Source organism: Glycine max, chromosome 1 (genome assembly GCF_000004515.6).
Source record: "Glycine max cultivar Williams 82 chromosome 1, Glycine_max_v4.0, whole genome shotgun sequence".
Lineage (NCBI taxonomy): Eukaryota > Viridiplantae > Streptophyta > Magnoliopsida > Fabales > Fabaceae > Glycine > Glycine max.
This window is the reverse complement of record NC_016088.4, coordinates 53,446,319-53,472,982: the sequence shown is the minus strand read 5'-3', so window position 1 is coordinate 53,472,982 and position 26,664 is coordinate 53,446,319. Positions and strand designations below refer to the sequence as shown.

The following is a 26,664-nucleotide window of genomic DNA, read 5'->3' as shown; positions in this document are numbered from 1 at the left end:
AGGCATACTTCCTTTGACATAGATTGATACCAGTAGGTTTTCTGGCTACTTCAAAACCTAATAAGTATCTCAAGTCATCTAAATCCTTTATCTTAAAAGCATTGTCCAGCAGCTGTGTAAACCTTGTATTTCAATCAAATCATTTCCTGGCAAAACAATATCATCCACATAAATTAATAGAGCAGTGATAGTGTTGAGCCCATGCTTGAGAAACAAAGAATGATCTGAAGCACACTACATGTACCCATGTGAGATCAGAAAGGAAGACAGCCTAGCATACCACTGCCTGCGGGCTTGTTTCAGTCCATATAGGGACTTTTGCAACTTACAAACTTGCCCAGGTTTGGCTATTGCATATCTTGAGGAAGCATCATGTACACCTCTTCATTCAAATCACCATGCAAGAAAGCATTATTCACATCTAATTACTTAAGATACCATTTATTGATAGCAGCTAAGGCCAATAGAAGTCTCACTGTGGTTAGCTTGGCAACTGGAGAAAATGTGTCTAGGTAATCTTGCCATTCCACTTGAGTGTAGTCATTGGCCACTAACCTGGCCTTATGTCTCTCCACTGACCCATTTGATCTGTGCTTGATCTTATACACCCACTTACAGCAAATAACATTTTTATGTTGAGGCATATCAGTTAAAACCCAAGTATCATTAAGTTCTAAAGCCTTAATCTCTGCATTCATTGCCTCTATCCAGACAGGATCCTTAAAAGCTTCATTATAGGATTGAGGTTCAAGACTTTGTGTAATGGATAAAATGATATTGTGATAAAAAGGAGACAATCTACTATAGGAAAGAACAGAATTAAAAGGATATAGACAAGTACCTGTAGAATAACTGGCTATAGTTGAAGATGGGTATGAAACATGGAAGTCCTTATACTTGCTTGGTCTGTGTGTTTGTCTCAGAGATCTTCTGGTTATATTAGAGGACTGTTATGAAGTCAAGGGATCAGAATCAGTATTATTTGGCACAGGTATGATATGATCAACTAGTAATTATGATGAGACACCATCAGATTGATCAATGGAATGAGAAGAAGGAATAAGAAGGATGGTGACAGGTTACCCAATGAATGGAAAACAATCCTCATAGAAGATCACATTCCTAGAGATAGATATGGACTTGGCTTTAAGATCAAATATAATGAATCCTTTGGTGTTTTGCTTAAAACCCAAAAATGTAGAAGTGGCAGCCCTAGGATCTAGCTTCTTTTTGTTAGCTGCTAGAGTACTAGAAAAACATAAATACCCAAACAATCTTAAAGACTCAATATCATAGATGCTTCCATGTAATTTTTCATAAGGAGTATGATTATTAAGAAAGGGAGAGGGCATGCAATTGATAAGAACAAAAGAGTGAATCAATGCATATGACTAGAAGACAGTTGGAAGATTTGATTGAAATAACAAAGATCGAGTCACATTGAGCAAATGGTGATATTTTCTTTCAATAATGCCATTATGTTGGGGTGTTTCAATACAAGTAGTTTGATGCACAATACCAGTATCATCATAAAATTGTCTCATGATAAACTCTGATCCATTACCTGACCTGATCACTTTCACTTTTGTCTCAAACTGCCTTTCAACATTGGCAACAAAATTCTTTAAATGAGATTGTGTCTCAGCCTTTGAATGCATGAGAAAAACCCAAACAAACCTTGAGTAATCATCTATTATAGTAAGGAAATACTTGTAACCATTTAATGAAGTTACATTGCAAGGACCCCAGATATCAACATGTATAAGAGGAAAAGCACAAGAAGAATGTGATTCACTATTAGGAAATGATAATCTTTTCTGTTTTGAATGATGACAAGTTCCACACACAAATTTCTTATCTGATGTAAGTATAGGATAAAATTGTTTTAATAGCAACAATCTTTCTAAAGATGGATGACCAAGTCTATAGTGCCATAGATCTATAGTTATTATATTACATGAAAAGGCAGAAAATTGGAAATGCTAGAACTAATAAAACCAGACTTGTGCCTAGACTTGAATGGAATCATCTTGAGTCTACAAAGTCCTTCCATCATCTCAACTGTACTAATCTTTTGTTGGTTCATATCCTGGATAAAACGTTTATCATTCATAAATGGTAGATTGCAAGGTAAAGAGGAAACCAATTTAGACACTGAAATCAAGTTATATTGAAAGCTAGAAATGTATAAAACTACTTCCAAGTATAAAAACTGAGTAATCTGGATTTTGCCTGCAAGGGTTGCAATAACTGTATGGCCATTAGGAAGCTTAACTATCATAGGTTTTATTTTATTACATAAAAAAATAAATATGGGAAGGTTGTGACATGATCTATGGCTTTAGAATCAAGAATCCATTCATCTTAGCTAGTTTTGCTAACATTACAAGTAACATATAGTATACTACCTTTGTTAGTAGTTGTACCAATTTGATTTATTTGTGAATTGTTTTGGACTAGAGCTTGTTGTTGCAATAATGACATCAATGCTTTGTATTGTTGAGTAGTTAATCCTACATCTTCTTTTTGTGTCTTTTGATTTCGATATAAAGGTGAACCATCACCTTCTTCTCTTACAACACTAACATTTTTTATGTTTGGATTTTGAACCTTGTAAAGTTTGTGTCCAGGTGGATACCCATGCTTCTTGTAACAATCATCTGCGGTATGGTTAGAAAAACCACAATATGTGCAGATCTTGTTGCCTTTTACTCTTGAATTTCCTTTGCTAGGATTGCTTTGAGTTCCCTTTCCTCCTATGGAATCATAATTCTGAGGAAAACCATTCTTCCTATAGCATCTATCAATAATGTGATTATCTTTCCCACAATAGGTACATGAAGGCCCAGAATTCGATGAATTGTTTCCTGCTGCATTGATCAGACTCGTGTTTCTTGTTAATTCATTGTTATTGATTAGTCTTTCCTGCTAATAGTATATGAGAAAACCTTGGCTATGTTTGGCAATGGGTCCATCATCAATACATTGGATCTCACAATATTAAATTGATCATTTAAACCTCTAAGGATCTGCTTTATATAATCTTGTTGCTTTCTTTCCATCACACTAGTAAGAGCATCACATACACACTTTGGATTACATGAACATGTTAGATCAGGCCTGTAACTTTCCAATTCATCTCAAATAACTCTTAATTTTGTGAAGTAATCAATAATGCTTTGATCACCTTGTTTGATAGAAGCCATTTCTTGCTGCAACTCTGAAATTCTCAGCAGATCTCCTTGTGAGTATCTTGACTTTAAGTCCTTCCAAATGTCTCTAGCATTATCCATCCATAAGATACTCTGCCTTATCGAGGCTGAAATCGAGTGGACAAGTCAAGAAACCACCATATTATTGCATCTCCTTCAAGCTGCATGAAGAGGATGATTTGATGCATATTTTTGGATTGATCCATCTACGAATTCGATTTTGTTTTTGGCGCTTAATGCAGTAAGCATTGAACAACTCCATGAGTTGTAGTTTGTCGAATCAAGAACTGGAGAAACCAGTGCATTTGCAGGGTTTTCTCCTTGATGAAGGTAGTTTGGGCTATGGACATTCAAGGACTGGTCTTGTGAAGAAATCCCATTGGTCATGATGAAGGAATCGAAAGAAAAAGGATTCAGGTTCAAGATCCGGGAGTTGCACAGTAAAGCACTTGATACCATCATAAACCTCATGCCTGACATTGTTAAATGCAGAGCTAACCAAAAAAGCTTGCAAGAAAAGCTAGAGAGAAAAAAAAATAAGAAACAATGAATGAAATTCTATGTATTGAGTAAGTTCCAAAAGTTGTACAAATGATTATATATATAATCAGTTACAACAACAACTAACTACCACTAGCTCCACCCAACTAAACTAATTTCCAAGTAAGTAACTAATACTAAGAAAACTAGTGATTTTTTTAAGGATATATATGCTGCCACAGACAATATCTGCCCTCTTTCGTGTGCACTAATTCCATACTTAAACAGTGAAACATTTATCATTCCGATCCGAATGCATAAAATATTTAGTTTGAGGCAAATACAATGGATAGCTTCCTCTTCTTGTAGCTCATGTAACTATTTTGGGGAACGAGATGAAATCTTGATGCTTTACACTTGAGCCTGTATTTGATGTCCACATTATCGTTTAAATTTAAATAATTATCGCAATGAATGCAATTTAAAAAGTCTTAAATCGTGATTTTGCTTAACCTATACACTAGATTGGAAAATTTAAAAAGTTAAACTAAACTTGTAAGAAAATTTAAAAGACGTTAGAAAATTGAGTTCTGAATTTAATTTGGTTGGGTTCAGAAGTCAGTTTACTTTTTTAAGTGAAAAGAGCAATAAAACTAATCTTGCAAATTGCAAAGGATGGAATGCCATTAAAAATTTAATCCATATTGAGATTGAATATTTGTAAAATCACAAAACATATAGTTATTTAAGTCTTTTTAACATTATTATTTTCTTTTCCTCGATATGCAGATATAGCGCAAGTTTTATTCAAAGAACCGGTATACAAAAATTCAATCAGCTCTGGTCAATACTGAAGACGTTCACACCACCCTTTGGCTGTAAAATCATTTGATTGGGTTAATTATAATATCAATGAAGAAATTTGATTCTTTCCTTTGCAATTAATTGCAGTCGCTGAAAAATATTAATAACAGTATTTAAAATTCTTTCGGTCCATGATGTGTCATTTATTCTATAACTTTTCCCCCCTTAGAAAGTAAGATTCGAAAAAAACTTTTTTATGTGTCGCAGCAAGAAGATATTTGGTTAATTTAACCAATTAACATGCACGTTATCTAAACTTCTCTCATTACAAACATGTCACGCAATCAATGGAATTTCTATCTTCAACATAGAGGAACTTTAAGCAAACGTTGTTCTTTTTAGGTTTGACGGTGAGAAAGTGATTTGTAGGAGCATGATATTTAATTCAACTTTGTAACAACCATCCTAAACTAAGGTTTGTCGACCAAGATATTTTGATTATGTGAAAAATAAACAAAAAAGACATGGCATATCATTCTTGTCCACTAGTAATCATGTATGAACGGGAAGTTAAGGTGGGCCCCCAATTCCTTTAGCATGGGACATCACAAGGAGAGGAACCTAAACGACCCATTTTTGTTAATTTAGAGTTGTAATTTTCAGACACTGTTATAGGTGTATGATCCTAGTGCCAAAATAGTCAAACAAAGTTAGATGCGACTATATGTAAATTTTAAATGGAGCAACAGAAGTTAGGTCGGATACATAGGTAAAGGGGTTAAGGATAATAAAGTTAGTGGGCCTGGTGGTATTACTTGGTGTACATGTGAGATGAGAGAGAAAGAGGTGGGCCTGGGCTTGAATAATTGAACGAAAGGGATGACAAAAACAACAAAAGAGTGAGGCCCACTTCGTTGGTACTGTTTCCACTTGGGGAAAACAAGTTCTTCAACCGTAGCCTCGTCCCACTTCCATTATGGGAAGGTTTAGCTTTTTGAATTTTTTAGAAAAGAAAACAGAGAAGTAGAGTAGTGATGTGTGATGTGAATAATGGATGGATAACCACGTTCCCAGTATTTTGAGGTTGGACTAGTTGGAAATTTCGTCTCGGGTGCGATATGACGTGGCCTACCTCTTCTTCACTTGTTTATTTGTTTTAATTAATGAAATCATATATTTATATCTATAATAACATAGGCCCACCTTCAAACCCCACTGAAAAAAACACAACGTTTCGGTTTCCCCCTATCACACTTTGCACCAACACTATTTATCTCTATTTAAATAGATAGCTATTTCAACAAAATAGATATTTCTTTGTCTAATAAATATTGGCTTCAATACGGAGTAAACATTAAACAAGTTAACTAGACTTAAATACTTATTAGAAAAAGATTGTGTTGTTGTAAGAGAGTCTTATAAAAGGTTTACAATATCTAATTTAAAAAGCATTCAGCTGAGATAAATGTATTTTATCTTTTTAGCTTTGTCTTAAGTGTTTTTATTCACAGACCTCTCCTTATATCTAGTAATGTTCATCCCTGCCTTTAACTCCCCAATAGTTATTATTAAGGGATCTTGTAATGACATTTTTTAGACAATCATCATATATTCAGGAAAGTTACATAGATTATGTTTAACAAAATTGAAAAGTCATTGAAAAAATAAAAAATTTGTTGAAAGTTTGAAAAGTTGGTAACTTGAAGTTGAAAAACTAAATTGTTAATTATAAGTTTTTGGTAAAATTAATTGTTAAAATAACTGAAAAATATAAAATGACATAAATAATAAAATCATGATTTATTTAAAAAGTATAATCATAAAATTGGATAAATATATTGAGAATTGAAATGGAAGAAAGTATAAAAAATTATAAACTAGAAACTAGTGTTTTTAAAAAATGTTATTTTAATTAGCGCTTCAAAAAGACATTAAAAGTTATTAAAAAAAATTATTTATCAGATAGTTAAACAAAGTTTTTAGCTAATAATAAAAGTTAGAAACGATATAAAATATCTTGTTAAACATAATCATAAATAGTATAACATTCATTAATGTGACATTGATTGACATTTCATCATACCAAATATATAAATAATAATCATGTGTTAGTTAGTGAATGCCGATATGATGTACAATTCTCCAACCTTCAGTGTATGATCTCTATGAAACTTAAAGTTACATGTTGATCGATGAACCATCCATATGATACAAAGTCCTCCAATTTCAAGTTATTGAACATGAAAAGGCTTGGAGTGCTATCTCGATCAACAAATAATTGATATGATACAAAACCTTATACTTGAAATTAACAATATAAGATTAGGTTTAATTAAACATTCTTTGTCTGCTTAAAAGGTTATAAAAAAAATTTATTTAAATTTAAAATGATCTTATGTTTAGTTGTTTGCCAATAAAAATTAGTTTGAATTTGAATAATTCTGAATACATTTAATTTAATTTGTGCTAATTGTTAAAAATTGGTCGTAAACATAATAATAAATTAACAAAGTAAATTATTAATATAAAACCAATTTTATTGTTTTTTTATGTTTTAAGAAAAAAAATATTACTCAATTAAAAAAATAAAAAAAAATAATGTTCTTGTCAAATAAAACTATTAGTTTTTAATCCCTTAAAAAATACTTATGTATTATAATTAAATCCTATTATGTTCTAAAAAATGCATACTTTTTAGTAATTTAGTTTCTACTGTCATCGGAAATTTGCATCAATCTATTAGTGTCAATCAGTTGACATTAAATCAACACCGTGTAGTTTTAAAAAAAATAAAATCAACACCATATTTTGGGTTAAGTTTATTTTCTTTTTTGACACTAATTTTTTTAAGCATTTTATTATGAAAGTAACGCTAAATGATAATTTATGAAAGTAATTACTTTTAAATTTTAATTATTAATGTCGATTAGGCTAACATAGTTTCTTAAATTTGCATTGAACTTGAAACTAAAATCAAAACGGTAATTGAGACAAATAAGTCATATTATCAACTCTAAAAAATCATATTATTTCAAAATTTTATCTTCATTCTCTTTCTTCTTTTCTTTTCATTTCAGATGTCAAATAGATCAACCTAATATGACTTGTACCTAAGAAAAAAAATTATTGGATTTAACCCGTTTTCAATTTAGGTTGAACTCTTAACTCAACTCAACTTTGATGAATTATGAATTAAATTGAGATGATCCATCTTTTTTAATAAAAAAAATAAAAAATTGATGACCCATAAGTTGACCATCAAATAAATAAAATAAACATATAAATATAAAATTAAACATAATATCACAATCATAATAATACTATATTACTAAATTCTCTTAGCATTAATTATTTCTAGAAACTATCATCGTGATGCTAATTTGCATTTTTCTTGTGGTGCACAATGATAAAAAATTTCACCTCAATAGGTATATTTTTTATTTATTAAATTTTCATCTTTATGCTCATTCTAGTTTAGATTAATTCTAGGGTGAATTACCTCTTTGGGTAGTGCATTGGTGCATCATCGATATGGGCTATTGGATATAATTTTTTCTAATAGCTTAATTATATTTTTAATTATGAAAATTTGGAATAATTTTTTTTTGGTTCCCAATTTTTTTTAATTCCTTATAATTTTTAAAAAAAGTATGGTTGGTCCTTAACCACTAGTGATATTAATAAAATTGTTGACATAGTTAATAGAGGATACATTAGGGATTGTCACATGAATTTTAATATGACAGTTAGTGTTATTAAATATATTATTTCCCATTAAATGTGGCCAAGTTTTTTTAGCCCCTCAAATTTCAAACGATTTATTTAGTCTTGAATTTAAAAGTTGTTTTATAGTCCCATTATTTTGGAAATAACTTATTTTGATTCTCATAATTGGCACTAAAAAAAACTGTTGGCGCGATTAGCAATATATTTACTAACAGTTATTAATATACTTTTTTTTTCAGATTTTAAACTCCCAAAATTTGAATTAACGATTAATGATTTTAAAAAAAATTGTGGTGATTTTAAACCCTAAAGTCCATTAAAGCAAAATCGATAATCATGTTCATACATTTCATTAAGAAGGCACCACCATACTTTAGTCCTAAAAAAATTCACGTCAAAACCCTATCATGGTGGCGTTGTCAAGGAGCACGGGAAAAAGAGGGTAAAAAAGGGTGAGCAAAAATAGAAGTGAATATGGCGAGAGGGGAAGGGCCAAAAAGACAAGGAGAGAAAGAAAGCCTGAGAAAAAGTGAGGATGGAAATTGAGGAGCAAAGAAAAGGCAAACAAGGAGGTTGATGGAGAGGCTAACAACAAATGAATCATATATTTTGAAGATTAAGAATTTCAACTGGTTACCGTTAAAAGAGAACAAGTTGTTGTGATTTTTTTTTCTTTATTCGATTTGGGGGCTTTAAAACTATTATAAAATGTACTGTAAAATATTACTGTTACTTTGAATGTTGGCACTTGGCAGTTCAAAATAGACATAAATTCATATTTTTAAAAACGTTAGAAATCACATTATTAATCATATTAGTAAAAAAATTTAATAACCTCAACTTTGAAACCTATACAAGATATTTCCAAATCAAGAGGATTAAACAATAAAAATAAAATTTGGGAGACTATTTTAAAAAAATACAGGACTAAAGAGTAATTTTTAAAATTGAGATGTTAAAAAAATACAAGACACTAAATTAGATTTAGACAACTGAAAACATAATTTGAACTCATCTTCAAAATAAATCGAGTCTAATTTTAAAACTTAAAGTCATCAAAATCAACCTTAACTCCTGGCAAATAGAAGGATGAGTTAGATGACACTCATCCCTATGCTCACTTCAAAAAATATATTATATGAAGCCTATATTTATAAATATTTTTTTTTTCATTTGATTTCTGTATACAACTCATTTTTGTACACACCTTTATATCGGACAAAAATACTGTCAGTGCGAAATAAAATTGCGGTTGAACTTTTTTATATTTTTGGCACCAACCACGTTACATCAAATGAAATGTATTATTGTAGTAAAAAAAAGAGATGTATTATTGTAGAAAAAAGATGAGATGAATATAAGAAAAAAAAAAAGAGATGTAACTATAGTTTTTATCATTAGTTATCGTTAAAAAAATGAGAAGTAGTATTAAAAGCAAAACAGCTTTTATTAGATAATACTAGTACAACTATGTATGGATTGCAAATTTTTTATTAGACAACATTTTTTGTATATATATTCCTTAATAAATGACGATGATGTCAACCGTGATGTTATCTCTCATAGAAAGTTATACAATAATCTCTCACCAAAAGAACTTAAACTAAAACATATTGTAATTTGTAACCTCAAATCTATCTATCAATCTATCCTGTGGTTTTTGAGTTGGCTTCGCCAATGTCACACACGTAGACCCACTCTCACCAACCCACGCTAAAACGCACGCCTACAATTTTGTTTTTTGTTTTCTTTTTTTCATCATTTTAAAAAGACAAACATGTCGCATGTCTTATCGTCCAACATAACTTGGTTCAAAGCAGACTTTTTTTTAATCGGTTCGAAGCAGACCTATTTTATAACAGTAAGAGGAGGCTATATATTTTTTATTACACTTATTTTAACAGTCTCGAATATTAATTAAAATTTATAAAAGAGACTTATTAAATAAGAAGCATGACATATAAAAATTTATGATTTTAAATAAAATTTAATTAATAATAAAGTATTTATTAAAGTTCTAGTGAATTATTAGTCTAAGTTGTGGTCTACTTATATTAATATATATTTTTTACCATGTTTATGTTAGTAGCTTGTTGGTCTATTAGGACTTAGAAGAGGCTTATAGATTTGTTTTTCTCATTAGTTCTTCTAACTTGCATTCAAACATATCCTTGATAGAATAGATGACAAAAGGTTTTTAGGGTAGATGAGATTGAATAGACAAATAAATAGAGTGTCCTATGTTTTGTTTGATTTTTAATGAAAATTGCCAAGAGAGAGCGTAAAAGAAGGAGAGAGAGCATGAAATTAGAATAAAGCGAAAATAGGTTCTAATTAAATGTGATGATGACCGAATAACTTTTATATTATTTTTATAAAAAAAAAAGACTAAAAATGTGTTTGATTTTCCATTAAAATCACGTTTAACGAGTTTTTTTTTTCACTTTTCAAGATAACAAAGTAAAAATAAGTCCCCTGTTAGCTTTAGAATGAAAGTTAATTACGTTTAACGTAATTATTATTCAAACACGCACTAAGGTGTTGTGACTAAGAGGTGTGCTAGATTTATAACTTGCAAAACTTGACCTAACTTAATCTGTTTTCCCTCTAAGGTTTTACATCCTTAATGCTCTTCCTTTACTTGTGTAACTTCACTTTTCAAGATTATTTCCTTTAATTTCACGTTCTTGTTACATGAAGTGTTTCTTTCGAATTCACGTTTTTATCTATCAATAATTTATTGTGAGCATCTGTATGATTAATTTTCTATACCCTTCATTTATGCGATAACAATTTGGTTTTAATTTCAATAAAATTTCTTTTTCATTGCAATAAAAAAATTAATTAAATTTAATTATAAACTCATAGGGGCAAAACAAATAAAATTAGTATCTCTTCGATTGAATATTTTTTTAATTTACAATGATTATTATAAAATTTGAACCAATAAATCATACAAATTATTCAAACTCCTCACCCCCTCCCTTTATTACGTATTTCTACTCCCCCTTTCGTTAGATATTTATACAAGCAAAATGTAAGAGTTACAGGGAAAGAGTTGGGCATTTCTTTGAAAAGAATCAAAAGAAAAGAAAGTTTTAAAGGGAAAAAAGAAAAAAAAATGCAAAAAATATAGATTTAGAAAAGGTAATTATACTTCAACAAATATCAAAAGAAAATTAACAATTTATTAAAAAATAAATAATATCCCCTCCCCCAAAGTAATCATCACTCCTATAGCATTGCAACAAGTTTTTTTTCAAAAAAAAAAAAATGATTTCATGATTGATACTTTTGTTGGTCATTAGTCATGCCATGAAAAAAAGAAATTTAGGACAAAAACATTCAAAGTATGAAAGTATAATTTATCATGCTTTTTAAGTTTGGTATGAATTATATAATAATGCTTTATTTGGATTAGATCATTCTATCATTAACCTTAAGTTGATCAACCCAATAAAAAATGAAAGAATATATAATCCCTCGGTTTTAAATGCATAATCACAAAAAAAAAAAATAGTAAGAAGAGTTGACATTCGACTTTAGAGATATAATACTAATTATCTAAATTTTGATAAATTAATTTTTTAAAAATAAATCATAAATATTATAAAAGTTAAAAAATAATATTTAAAAAAATGAATTTGTGATAAGAAAAGGAGTATTTTGTGGTTGTAAAGAGAGAAAGAAAAAAGATATTATAAGTGGGAGTTGCGAGAACACGCGTAGATGGAGGCGAGTGAGGTTGATAAATACGAGGTACAGCGTCGTAAGGGCATTGGGCGCTTGGCGAACCAAAGAGGCAAAGGTGGCCCTCTTCCCGTACTCTTGGATTGGACTTTTCTGGAAAGAGTTTCCTTTTACTTGTATTATTCTCTCTACGCCGTGGTCTCGACTCTCAAACAATAATTAATATTCCACTTTCTTCCCCAAAATGCCCTCCCTCACCACCTCTATTTACTTTCCTTCCTCTTTTGACCCCCCACACGGTAAAACTTAGTCATAATCCTAAAAAGATAAAAATGCTTGGACTCATCACAGACATGGATGGAGCTGCCTCCACTCCTAAACTCATCATTAACGCTAACAAAAGGTAATTCCGAGTAATTTTCTTTCTTTTGGACTCCTCGCGCGCGCTGTCTATTTCCATTACTGCATGAGAGAGAAGGACAGCCACCCGAGATAGATAGGAGATGCTTTTTCGATTTCGTTAACGTGGGAAAGTTTTTTAAGAAAGAGATGCTTGATGCTTATTGGTTAGTATTATCGGTTTTGGTCTTTCCTTTCTTTTATTCCCCCCATTTTTACCACTTGCGTTTTTATTTATTAATTAATCACATAAAAACGGAAATAAATAACAGTACGGTGATTATTTGATGAGAAGCAAAACAAAAACAAAAATCGATTGTAGTAGTATTTAAAAAGAAAGCAAGAGAGAGAAGAGATTGTTGAAGCTGGGATGCTTTCGGCTAAGCTTGCTGAAACTGGCCTCGTCTATGCTGTATTGGGCAGTTAGGCGAATTCAAAGATCTTTGAACACCTCCTTCTTTATTACCTTTTTCCAACACCTACCTCTTCTTTCTCTTTCTCCCTCTCACACACTCGTCCTAGGTTTGATTTTCCCTTCCTTCTCCCAATACTCCTCCATTATTTTATAACACTCTAGCTTCGTTACTTGCCCTTTTCTCTGCCCAGCTACATGCTTGTGTAAGAACTAATAAGCCAGCTGAAGAATGTGGGATCTGAATGACTCCCCCGATCAGAGAAAGGACTACGAGTCTGAAGGCTGTTCTTCTTCTCTGTATGATGATAAAGGCAAGAGGGTGGCATCTGTTTCCAATTCAAGCTCCTCTGCGGTGGTCGTTGAAGATGGATCGGAAGAAGAAGACAGTGAAAGAGGTGGAAGCAGAACATTGGATAACAAGAAAACCAACAAAATATTCGGCTTCTCTGTAGCTCATGATGACAGTGACCACCCACCCGTCACTCATCAGTTTTTTCCGGTTGAGGACTCCGAACTTCCAGTCACCGCTGCCGCCGCCGCGGCCGGAAGCTCCTTCCCACGTGCTCACTGGGTAGGCGTCAAATTTTGTCAATCGGAAACACCCGGCGCCGGAAAAGCAGTGAAAGTGTCGGAGCCGATGAAGAAAAGCCGCCGAGGACCACGCTCGCGCAGCTCACAGTATCGAGGAGTTACTTTCTACAGAAGAACCGGTAGATGGGAATCTCATATATGGTTAGTGCTGTGTAAATTTCAACTACAAAAACATACTAGTTTTATTTTATTGAATTTCTCAACGGTTAAATTTTGATTCTTTTGGTTGTGGTTGTCCTTGGTGCTGCAGGGATTGTGGAAAGCAAGTATATTTGGGTGAGTATTACGATGTGGATGATTGCATATGTGGTAGTTGTTGTTGTTGTTGTACACTTGTGCTGTTTTATTTTAATAATGTTTTGTTTTGGATACAAATTGGGAGGCAGACTAATTTTTAGGGATGACTGACGAGATGGTTTTGTCTGGGTAAATTTGTGCAGGTGGATTTGACACAGCACATGCAGCTGCTCGGTGAGCACTTGCTCCCTCTCTTCCTATTGTTCAGCTTGTAATATAAGTTTTCTACATCTTGAACCCAATCCACATAAAATTTCGTTTTCTTGCATATAAATTTAAGGTTCGGATTAATAAAAGTATTTATTTTATCTGTATGCTCAGTGCGTATGATAGAGCTGCTATTAAATTCCGGGGAGTGGAGGCAGACATCAACTTCAACATCGAAGACTATGAGGAAGACTTGAAGCAGGTGAGTCATCAAGAGAGAGGGAGGGAGAATCTGTGGAAAGGCATTTATCTTATCTCGAACAGTCGCGTGATACCTTATCTTCTACAGTTTCTTAATCACTAGCTATTAGTATTTTATCAATCTTGAATTGGTATGATTTGGCTAATTAATGTTGTGTTAATATAGATGACCAATTTAACTAAGGAGGAGTTTGTGCATGTTCTTCGCCGACAAAGCACTGGATTTCCCAGAGGAAGCTCCAAATATAGAGGCGTAACTTTGCATAAGTGTGGAAGATGGGAGGCTCGAATGGGCCAATTTTTGGGCAAAAAGTAAGACCTAATCTATCTTCTATTATTTATCTATTTTATGTATCATGTCATTCTTGTGTGTGTTTGTTCATGCCATGACGAAATTAAATTAATATTTTGATTTGGTTTGATTCACTAGGTATGTCTATCTGGGTTTGTTTGACACCGAGATTGAAGCTGCAAGGTATTTATCTACTTTGTTTACCTTGTCAATTTGATCTTGTAGAAAGTAGTCAACAATATGGAGGTATGCTAGGCTTTTAATTTTTTTGACACATTTTGTATATAGGGCATATGATAAAGCAGCAATAAAATGCAATGGCAAAGAGGCTGTCACCAATTTTGATCCCAGCATCTATGATGGTGAGCTTAATTCTGGTAATTAAGGAATGAACTGAGCTTTTTTGTCTTCACTAATGTTCTAATCAAAGTTTGTATTTTATTATTCTCATTCACAAGACGTAAATTGTTAAATACATTATTCGATGGCAGAATCCTCAGGAGGTGTAGCTGCAGATCACAATTTGGATTTGAGTTTGGGTAATTTGATCTCTAAACATAGCAATAGTCAATCATCGAGGAATCACTTCCCAAATTCTGCAACCGATCAGCATATGCCACCTGAATCTAATTGGCAGAGTGGGGGAAGCAAGCCTAAGGTTCATGTAATATTTTCTAAAATTCGTTATTTATTGGCTAGTTCACTCTTATGTATGATTAATGGAAAAATGTGTTTTTAATTCCTATACCTTCAATCAAACATAAATAAGGTTCTCTATACTTTGGTGAATTTAATCTTCAAACTTTTAAGCGTATGTGGATTTAAGTCTTTATTTTGGGTGATTTTTATTTTCATAAATAGTCAATTAGGGACGGTATCCATGTCTTTCAAAATTTGAGTACTCAATTCACTGATGTAAGAGTACAATTGTTCACGTTTGATTGATATTGTAAAGTTAAAAATACATGTTTTTCCTTTAATTAATTTCCTGTTGAATTCTACATGAACACCCCTTTTGACTCCTCATTATGTTTCATTCAGCTGGTTAATATACTTCCAAAACCATGTGGTAGAAGCAACATGGAAGCCTATGGGCAAGGTGAGAGTGAAACCTTGAGGTTGCTAAGCCAAACTCACCTTCAATCCCCAACCACTAAAGAAATGCACAGATATGGTCCGTATAGGTCGCCAGCAGAGCCACAAATGCCTCACAATTTCGCACATCATCTTCACCAACCAAGTTTTCATGTGGGTACCTCTTCAATTAATTTCTGTTTTTGGTCATGCATTTAATTTAAATGGACAAAAGATGATTCAGGAAGCGCCCATTAAATTTATTAGTAACCAACATCCAAGTGGAGTTTAATCTTTTTTCCCCCTCTGATCATGCAGGTTCCTAGCAGCAGCAGCAACCGAGGCCGTATTGGAAGCGATCTTTCGTTATCAATGTCCGATCAACAACAATGGCAACAAGCCGGGCCTCCACATTTGTTAGCAACTGCTGCAGCATCATCAGGATTCCCACAGCAAATTAGACCCTCCCAAGGTTGGCTGCAGAAAAATGGGTTCCACTCTCTCATGAGACCCTCATGACCCTCAAGATATTATTTCTACCATGCCATTTTCCATTTGAAAAATAATCTCCCCCTATTTGTTTTGTGAGCATGTATGTACGAGTGAATGCAGTTTAGATTATTGTTTATGTTATGTCCAACCTCCCCCTTCTTTAGGAAAAGCCCATACATAACTGTAACTTTACTATTGGGTGAAAGAATAGGGAGAGCCAAATTGGGAACTCACTCTGGACTTGTTATAGGCCAGTCAAACTAACCAACGTACGAAATCTTTAACTAGATACTAAGATATTCTGGGCTCTGACTAAAGTTTCTGATCTTATATAACTATGATTTACTGCATTTCTGCGCTGTGGTATTTATGACAGCACATATTCGTTTTCTTAATTTGGGATGTATTGCCATCACATGCACATGGCTGTCAATTTGTTCCTTATTTCTACTCGGATCGGGATTGGCCTTGATAACTTTGTAAAGGAAAGATGCTAGCTTTGGTTCCTTACTAATACTAGGGGTAGTGCAGGTTTTGTTTAGCTTCACATAAAACGTTGAGCCAAAATATTAATGTCTTACTAGCTTGAGGGAAGGAAAAATTAGCAAAAAAAGTATTTACTCTTGCGATAAGTTAGACACATTTTATGCAAAGTGGGTTATTTTGTGTCTCGGAAATATCACCGGATGGTGATGAATAGTCTCCATCAATGGTGTCCTTTGAATCAGTTCTCTTGGCCAAAAGCAGTCAGACAATGGCTATTATGACGAGAAGGACCTATCATTGTTCGTCTAAAGCTTCAGAAGGACACTGATGCATTCAGACTTGAGAGAGAGAGAGAAGGAAGCGACCAAAAGGGTATAAATGGTGAAAGGGTCTAACTTGCTTGGGGGGGTTCAAGGCCTTTGTCAGTTCAACTTTTACGAGAAAGAAAATTGAGTGTACCGCGTACTAATAACAAATGTTAATTAACTGGGGGAAACAGGAGTTGGGCCATTTATTTATGGGATGTAACTTTATGGGAACAGAGCAGAGGAGTAATTGGTTTGTGTAGTGGTTGGGTTCAATGATTCTAGACTTGTGAGTATGAGAGGGAACAGAAACAGCATCTGAATGGTTAATGAACCTGCGACTCGATATTAACTTGATGCCAGTAAGCTTTTGTCGTTTGGATCTTACATGAGTGCTACTTAAAAAAATTGTTTTTCCTTCAAAGTGGATGGAGTGTATTTAAAAATTGAATTATATAATCTCTAGTTGCAATTTTAATACGCAGCATTACATTACACCTTTCATTTGACAAACCAGATCCAAAACTTTGTTATCTCGTTGGTTGGAATAATACTAGAATAATGTGAGAATAATCATCCGTACAACCCATTTGTTTATGGGATGTTGTGTTGGTCGGGTAAATGGCTTAAAAAAAATGAAAAACATGCGCGATTCCGTCATCACGAGCGTCATCGTAGATATTTTAGGAAAAGTGGGCCCAAATTCATGCCATACGTAGAATTTAAATGTACACGTTGAAGTTTTTTGGGGGTAGAACATGTTGAAGTTTTTTCACTTTCACAAGTTACTACCAGAATATTTGGAAAAAAGAAAGAACGTAAAACGAGGATCGGCAATGTTGGTGTAAAGAGGTGCCCTTAATTCAATGATATTTTTTTTGTAGCCCACCTACCAAAAGAAGCCAGTACATAACATCAAGTAAGCTTATGGAATGGCAATATTTGATTAAAGCCATGAGAGGCAGGGTAGACGCTAACGACAACAAGTTCAGTGGTCCAAAAATTTGATACCACAGGCCTTGATTCTAAATGGAAGGAAAAAAAAGCTAGTAAATTGCAGAATGGAGTACAAAGTGGGACTATGTTATTCACTGCTAGTGCTCATTAGGTTTAAGCTCTCTCTCTAATCTCTATCTTTTTTACTTTGCTTTGCATTAGGAGATATAAGATTGATTCAGTAGTTAAGAAATAATGAAAAAAGAAGAAAAAAAGGAAGATTATGGGTTTAAATATTTTCAATCAAACTAATATTTCTAACAAAATTAATAAATTAACTTCTACCAGTAAAACAAAAAAAAAAAGTTGTATTGCATTGGATCTATGGACATTGCAACATCCACATATATAGATTCACTTCTCTACCATCCTCTCATTTTTCTTATGGGTATTTTAGCCTAGTATGCATGACAACCTCTGTTGAGATAGTGTAAAAGAATGAGGATCAACATGAGTAAAAGTAATTTAGCAAAAGGATTGGTTTTAGACCGCTTTTTGTTATCAGGATGATTAGATGAGTGTTTCTATATGTTGGATTTCTTGAAGGGTTGGAAAAATATAGGGACTAGTTTAATTTCTATTTAACAAAAGCAAGAAATCTTTCTGTGTCGTTTATTTAATTTTTACACAATAAGTGACGAGTGGGGTATGCGTTTGAGTTTGTGTTTGATGCTACAATACAATTGATATGATAATAAATCTATGCAAATATAGTTATATACGGAAGGGTGATGGTGACTGGGACTTGGGTGAGGAGGCAGGCATTGGTCCTATCATGCACAATACATTGTGCCCTCAATTGTAAGATCGCTATCATCATTCACTCAGACAAACTACTCTTTTGGTTTCCCTATCTGGGACGCCCTTGCCACTTCTTTCTCCTAATCTAAGCCTCATTTTAATTACACCTACTGCACTGTGCTACCCTTTATCTTTGCCTCTGCCTGCCTTGTATCTATAACGTTAATTATATACACTTTCCTTTTCTGGTATGTTTTGGCGTTTGATATTGTATTCACCTGCATCCTTTTGCATTTTTCTATCTAGCCTTTAGCGTGGATTTGTATCTTAATTCTGAGTTCTAGATCCTGTACCCATGTGCAACTTGAGCAGTCTCTTTTCTCACAGACTAGCATTTGCTCCACTCCAATCTCCTTCACTTCTTAGCTCATATCACATTATCTATATATACACTAGAAAAATCATTTATAATCAATTTGTCATTAGACTTTGTCTTGGTTGATATTAACTTTATATTTAATCAAATTTGAGTTGTTAGTGCAGATATTATAGATTTATAAATATTTGATTTGTTAACTTGGTGAAAATATTTGATTTGTTGGTTGTGTTTTTTTGTTGAGTGATGATATGGGGAGATTTTCGTATATCATATACTTTGTCAACACTTTTTTTTCATTTTTTTATGGTCCTCTTTTGTTTTTGAACCCTTATTTATTTAGGTGAACCACTACACTTGCCACTAAATTAAAAAATGTATACTTATCCAGAAAATTCCACTTGCTATTCTTAGTAAGATCTACTATGTTAATTACGTTTTTTTTTATTCACAAAGAATGGACTCAAATCTAAAATTTTACCTAAAATATTCAAGTTTAACTCAATAACTTGTTGGTATTATTATTTCATTTCATTTGTAATCTATCATTGTAAAAACATATTTTCTTAATTTACGTGTGAATATCAAACCTGTATGAAACATTATTATTAGATTGAATTAAGAAAACACTTCGTATTTTGAAATATCTTATGATAACATTTGTCTTCTTATAGAAATAGACATCTCTATCAAGTATATATGAATATACGATAGTTATGTTGACATAAAACTTCAAATCTTAATTCCAGTTTGGCGCAAGTTTACATTAAAATGTTTATTTCTCGTCTGGAATAAAATTAAATTTAAATCCTTTAAGAAATTCATCCACTAATTAAAATTTTAATTTAGATCGAATTATGAATCTTACTAACTAAAATCGTGATCAAAGATAGTTAAATTGAAACTTTAATTTGATTCATCCCTTCAAGTTAAGAGCGCTGCTTTTTTTAAAAGAATCCCCTACTGATGTTTTTTTTTAGATTATGATTATTTTCTATTGAAAACAATTTTGTTTGAGTTAAAGAAGATTATAGATGATAAAAAATTTCTTTCAAACATGTAACGTACCTACACATGGATTGATGATTGATTATAATTGTCTCACAAATAAAAATATATTTGTTGCTAGGATCACTGTAAAAAAATTCTATTTAACCAAATATACTGGGATTTGACAATCAAGGCTCAAAATCAATTTCCACTCTCAGCAAAATTACAACAAAAGTGTATTGATAACACGCAACATCACATGTTTTATATAAAAAATTTCGATATTTTTTATTCATTAATGTCTTCGAAATTGATTAACATTCTATGAAAATTATTTGTGTTACGTATGAAGTACACCAAAATTAAATGTTATATTGTTGTACTTGTATTATTTTTCAATATTTATAAAAATTCTATGGCACTCATGAATTGATCGATCATGTCACCTAGACAACAGTGTTAAAAATTTGTGTCGTGGGCAATGCAACCATGTAGGTGGTATGAACGTGGGAATGGTACTTTGGGTTAATTTAAGTAGGCATATATAGGTCTTATATCATTACAGGGCATCGCATCTCTAACGTAAATTAAGGTATTATATATAATTGTAGAAGATCGAGGTGAATTAATTTTAGCCGCATTTGGCCACATTGTAAATTTCCTTGCCAACCAGCAAAACTAGAAGATTAACATATTAACATTCGGAAGTGGAAAATTTCTTGTAAGGAGTAATTCATTCAATATTAGGAATCAATTAACAAGTAAGGCTTAATTATAAAACGCAAAGCACAATCATATTTTTTGCTAGCCAACATCCACAGTCAATTCAGTCCGTTCAATCACTCTTGTTTTTCCTTTTACAATCGTTAAGGTTTAATTGGCCACATGACTACGTTACTATATGTCTATATGATTAAGATTTCTCATCGCATTCCGTTTGAGGTCGGAGATTACGCAAATGCTTTCTCCAATAATGGCAATAAGAAAAATCAGTGCCTACACGAAGAGGGAAAAAAGAAATCTCCTAATTTGAACGGAGGTTCGAAATCAATCATTGATATTTGACACTTGTGAAGCTAGGAATCCAGCTAGTGAGGAAAGAGACCGTGAAACAGGAACAACACTGTTTGTGGTTTTTTAATTTCAAGAGCAAACATGTTATGCATATATTTCCATTTGTGCCTATGCTAATCAGAGATGCTTACGAGTTTCTAATATGGGAATGGGAAGACTTATGCTAAGTTTTCTAACCGATTGTCTTGTCATGCACTTATCTTGGTGAGTGGACAGATAAAAACGGAGGGAGATGGGAACCTACTTTTTCCAAAAGTGGCAAATTTTTTTGTATGGTGAATAATGTGTCACGAGGTTTATTCTCAATTGGGGTTCGACTGTTTTTCTTTTATGGGAACAAGTTTGGTTTTCGAACGCAAACTATTTACCAATTTGTGAATTAAGGTGTCGGTTGTCACGGCCATATTCTTGTTGCTAAGCTAAGCGTGATGATGAATGTAAGGGTGAGCAACTCAATTTTATTTTGTATGCCTTTAGTTAGGACTATGGAAGATTGAAATTTGAGTGAGCATGGGTTCAACTGATTTTATGCCTAATTGCTGGAAGTTTGAGGAACACGTTTGCAGTTTTTTTCTTATCTTATTGGCCCTATAGCATTAGATGCTGAATAGGTCGGCAGCCAAAATTAGCAACGAAGAGAATATCAATGTAAATGAGGCCCCGAAGTCTACCTAGGCCCAAACCGGCCATGAAGCCCCATTGGAAAGATAAAAAACACACACCCACACCCTCACAAAATTTGAAGATATTACTTAAAATCTGTCTAGATATACAGATAATTAAAGAGATAATTTTTTTCATAAACTGATAAACTCAGATCATTAGTATGTAATTAGATAATTTAAAATAATTAATTATATCGAGGCTAGGTGTTTTGTTTTTTCATTAAAAACAAATTTTTAAAAAATAATCACTTTTAAAAAAATTCATATATTTTGTTTTTGTTTTTGCTTTTACAAGTAATCAGAAACTGGAAACAAAAATCGAAAATATAATTAAAATAAAAAATTTAATAGCTTTTTATAAAATCAACTAGTTTTTCTTTGTTAAAAAAGTGATTCTTGATTTCTTATTAATTAAATAGAATTAGCTTATGTTTTTTTAATCCCTAAAATAATTATTAGACTATTTTACAATAAAAACATCTTTCATCTATAATAAAAAAAAAACCTAGAACCTTATATAACTTTTTAAATCCCTCACTATTAGCTTAACCCTTCTGGTTCAACTCATAGTTTAGTTATTCCTTTATTATCATAAAATTCATTTTGCAATTTCAACTTTCTTACATTTCCTCTAATTTGAGATAAGAATACCCGTATGAATTGCTGTATTGGAAAGAAAGGAAATCAATAATTTACTCATGGATTACTGAGACTATATCATTTTTTATCCTTTTTCTGGTCCATTTACTCTTCGTATTCTAAAAACTTTCGAAAGAATATTTGTTTTTTTTATTTATAAATTGAATTCTTTTATTTTAGTCACTCAATTTTTAAAAAGTAATTGAGTTTGTTTATTTAGAAAATTAAACAAATTTAACTCACTAGCCAACTTTTTTTAGTCTTGTTGAAAAACTCAGTCATCGAAGAATCTTTGACTTGAGTTTACTCAGGAACCCATCTAGTCCAACATCTAGTAGAGTTTAGTTTTAATTAATGGTCCATCTCAGACAGATTAACTTATTTTAATATTAAAATTAATTATAAAAATTTAATGAAAATATCCAACTCAATTAAAAACATGTAAAACTATTTAAAATATTAATTATAAAAGATGATAAATATGTAATATATACACATATATCATATAAATGCAAATATATCAACGATAGCTTTCCTTGATTATTGTTAAACAATATCTCAAGTAATTTAAAAAAGCTTTGCTTAAAAGGTCAAGTCTACTATATTATTGACAGTTTTTAATTTGAATAGAATTACATTTGATGAAAAAATACCTGTAATTCTGAACCAAAAATTGTTCACGGGGCATGTTAGAATGGTTCATAGCATAGGAAATGATAAACAACAGCAACTGAACAAAAGAAATGGAAGATGAAGCATGGGCTTATGCTCTTTTATAAGCCTATGCTTACAAGTTAAACTTGGGTTTTCCAAAGGGTGTTGCTAGGTGCATCCAGTATTATTGCTGGTGCATTCAGCACTTAAGGTGAAATAACAAAAATATTCTTGATCTGTAAGTCATTTAAGTTGATCCATATTGTTCCATAAAATACTTATGGATCAAGTTGATCCGTATCAACCTTACGGATCAAGTTGATCCGTACGATTTATGGACCACCTTCACACACACCCATCACAAATACGAAAAAAGTGCAGGAATAATTTTAGTATTTTAACAAAATGCTGGGTGCACCAGCCATAATGCTGGGTGCACCTAGCAACACCCTATCACTTCGGCAAATTCGTAGGCCCACTGAGTGCTTTTTCTCTTTAAAAACGCATGTTGTGCTTAGGGAAAATAAAAAATCACGTTGGGTCGCCAGGGGCGAGAATATAAAAATGATATATATATATATATATATATATATATATATATATATATATATATATATATATATATATTTGGAGTATCGAAATAATATAGTATTTCTTATAACAAATATTAGTTATTAAAATACATAAATTTAATTACACTTTTAGTATTTCAGACAGTGTTTTTGCACTGTTTTTGTTTTCAAGTTCCAATTGCATAATTTGATTCCTCCATCAATTTTTATTATTTCTTTTATAATTTTTGTTAATGTGATAATGAATGATGATATGACAACCGACATGTTGTCTAACACATGTTTTTTTTTTTTTTTTTGTAAGCAAAAATATTATATATAAGATGCACTAGAAGTGCAGATATTACAAAAATGGCCTATTCCATCAAACTATCCATCGGCAGATCGTGCAGTAGATAAGAGAGAAGTCAGTCGAGTGCCAATTGTATCCCAACATATACACCTAATCATGAAACATACCCTGAGATTCCACCCCAGCAGAGCCCAACAAAGTTTATTAACTGTACATTAAAATCAATGTGAATAAATTCTATGTATGCCATGAAAGAAGACACATTTTCTATCCCCACACAATCACGTCGCCCTATACCTCCTTAACTCCACACTGATACACCTATCCACCATCCAAAGTAAATGCATCATAAAATGGATATCAAAGCTATATGTGCCATAAGTTTTCATTGCACCCATCAATTCCACCACCATATACTACCAACATACACCACCATGCATATTTATCTTCGATAAAATATCACACTACCACAAACCCAACATCACGTCCCATGAGAGTTTCATTCATCCAGAAAACATGACATCAAATAACAAGCAGAGTGTAGGATTCATTACCCACTGATTAAACCAAAACGAAGAATTTTGTAGAAGCCAGCCAACTCCACGCCGTGAACAATATGGAGTCCCATAATAGATCAAAATCCATACATACTCCATTGAAAATGCATATATTTCGATGGTTCCAAATTGCCTAGATTGTTGCACCCCAAACAATTCTCCACCTCCATAATTCCTCTTTGTACTTGATGCAAGATGGGATGAACAAAAAGTGAACTTATACCTCCCCAGGGAAAGGCGAGGGCGATGACAGGATGTCAAGTCACTTTCTCCACATTCTATTAGCAATAATACATGAGAGTAACGCATGGTTAGTGGATTCGATGCAATGGCAGAAGCAACAACCATGGGATGGGATGATGTTTCTACGAACTAGGTTTAGTCTCAATGGTAGCCTATGATATCCCCCATTTTGTTGAATACATGATCCATTGAAGTGACAAACCTTCTATTATGTAGTAACTTGTGGGCTGATTTTACAGAAAAAAGCTCATTCACCTCAGCATTCCACCACCATGCATCACACCTTTGTTGATTCAGCCGAGACAAATTAATCTTAGGCTCAGATTGGTTAAAGCTTTGGATTTCCCACTCAAACCATCTATGCCTCCTAGTAAAATTCCAGACCCACCCACCACCTTCCCAATATCCCAAGTTACCCACTTTAGCCTCCACGGACAAGGAATTGACATATATTCTAGGAAATCTAACAAAGTGTGGCTCTTCACCCATCCAATTGTCATGCCAAAAGTTTGTTCTCATCCCATCACCAAGGCTCCACGTCACCTGTACATCAAACCACCTATCACCATCATCACCGTCACGCACCATTTTGATATCTCTCCACCAAATTGATTGGTTCTGAAGGCTTCCCACACCTCCAAGTGCATCCCATCCTCCATATTTGGAATTTATGATTTTAACCCACATGTCATTCCGTTGGTGAAAACAACTCCACTTCCATTTGGTAAGGAGTGTCTCATTAAAAATCCCTACATCTTTAACACCAAGATCGCCATTAATTTTTGGAGAGCACACCTTGGACCATTTCACCCATGAGATTCTCTTCCTTCCCATCTCACACCCCTACAAGAACTTTCTTTGTTTTCTCACCACCTCTTTAATAACCTTGGATGGCATCTTAAAGAATGACACATAGAAGAGAAAGATAGAAGATAGAATTGAATTAAAAAGACAAACTCTCCCTGCCATAGAAAGCACCCTATGTTTCCACTTTGCCAACCTTCTATCGACCTTTTTGAGCAAAGATTTCCAAGTTTCCACCAACCTCGGATTTGCTCCCATCGAAAGGCCAAGGTACACAAATGGAAAGGACATCAACATGCAATTAAGAATGTTAACAAAGAATTCTAAAGTGTTTCGCTTCACTCCCACACCCCTAAAAGAACTTTTAGAAAAGTTCAGTTTTAGCCCCAAAGCCAACTCATAACATCTTAGCATACTCTTCAAGACCATAATATTCCTAATGGTTGGTTCACCAAAGAAAATCGTATAATCATCATATTGGAAAAGCTCAACCGGTGATCTTTCCTTACCCACTGAGAATCCTTTGAACATGTTTTTGGCCACCACTTCCCGCATCAAACCACTCAACCCCTCGACCACGACTATGAAGAGCAGCAGAGCCAAAGGACCTTCTTGTCTAATGCCTCTTTGAGGGGAGAACTCCTTTGAAGGGCTACCATTAACAAGGGCCGAAATGGTTGTAGATTGGAGGCATTCCTTGATCCAAAAGACTCATTTCACACCCAACCCTAGTCTTCCAAGACACATAATCATACACCTTTTCATAGTCAACTTTAAACACAATGCACTTCTTCTTCCTTCTTTTAGCATCATCCAGGGGTTCATTCACAATCAAAACGTTGCAAAGAAGGTGTCTTCCTTATAGAAGGGCACTCTGTCTCTTATTAATAACTCTTGCCAGTGGTCCCTTGATCCTCTTAGCCAGGATCTTAGCCAATATTTTATACATTCATCCCACCAAAGAAATTGGCTTGAAATCTCCTAGCCCTTGGAGATTCTATACCTTAGGAATCAAGGTTATAAATGAAGGATTGCATCCCTTAGATATCTTGCAACTTGCATGGAACTCATGAAGAAACTTGACAACATCATGCTTTAAAACATACCAAAAGGCCTTAGAGTGAGTTTGGACAGAGAATTTTAACTGAGGAAAATAATTTATCAGAGAATTTAAATTTCGGTAATCTAAAATTCATTGTTTGGATGTTTTTTTATGAAGAATTTAAATTTTTGGAATTTTAAACAACTAAAAATGTGGAATTTCAATTTCCTTCTAAAAGGTGAGAAATTGAAATTCTCTTCTTGATGTAAGAATCTTCTAAAACGTTTGTGTATTTCCTTTATAACCTTCATCATTTCTTTCACCTGAAAGTTCCCGAAATCTCATTCT

General features: G+C 32.9%; 1 protein-coding gene across 4 annotated transcripts; it reads left to right on the top strand.

Annotated features, from left to right (window-relative positions):
* Positions 1–12,390: 12,390 nt before the first annotated feature.
* Positions 12,391–16,230, top strand: LOC100801975 (floral homeotic protein APETALA 2). Of its 4 annotated transcripts, none has more exons than XM_003517264.5 (10): positions 12,391–13,458; positions 13,568–13,593; positions 13,758–13,788; positions 13,936–14,023; positions 14,189–14,334; positions 14,453–14,497; positions 14,603–14,691; positions 14,806–14,972; positions 15,356–15,562; positions 15,707–16,230. In XM_003517264.5, exons 1-10 carry the CDS (start codon positions 12,956–12,958, stop codon positions 15,905–15,907), a joined length of 1,503 nt encoding a protein of 500 aa, XP_003517312.1. In that variant the 5' UTR covers positions 12,391–12,955; the 3' UTR covers positions 15,908–16,230. The 4 variants fall into 4 exon arrangements, with proteins under 4 accessions (XP_003517312.1, XP_006573642.1, XP_006573643.1 ...); XM_006573579.4 differs by having other exon boundaries at positions 14,806–14,978; XM_006573580.4 differs by having other exon boundaries at positions 12,392–13,458; positions 14,603–14,676; positions 14,806–14,978.
* Positions 16,231–26,664: the final 10,434 nt, after the last annotated feature.

Excerpts from the sequence above, each read along its gene's own strand:
- LOC100801975 (XM_006573579.4), top strand. The coding sequence starts at position 12,956 with ATGTGGGATCTGAATGACTCCCCCGATCAGAGAAAGGACTACGAGTCT. Across the intron at positions 13,789-13,935 it reads ACAGCACATGCAGCTGCTCG|TGCGTATGATAGAGCTGCTA; the intron begins GTGAGCACTTGC and ends CTGTATGCTCAG. Across the intron at positions 14,498-14,602 it reads ACCGAGATTGAAGCTGCAAG|GGCATATGATAAAGCAGCAA; the intron begins GTATTTATCTAC and ends TTTTGTATATAG.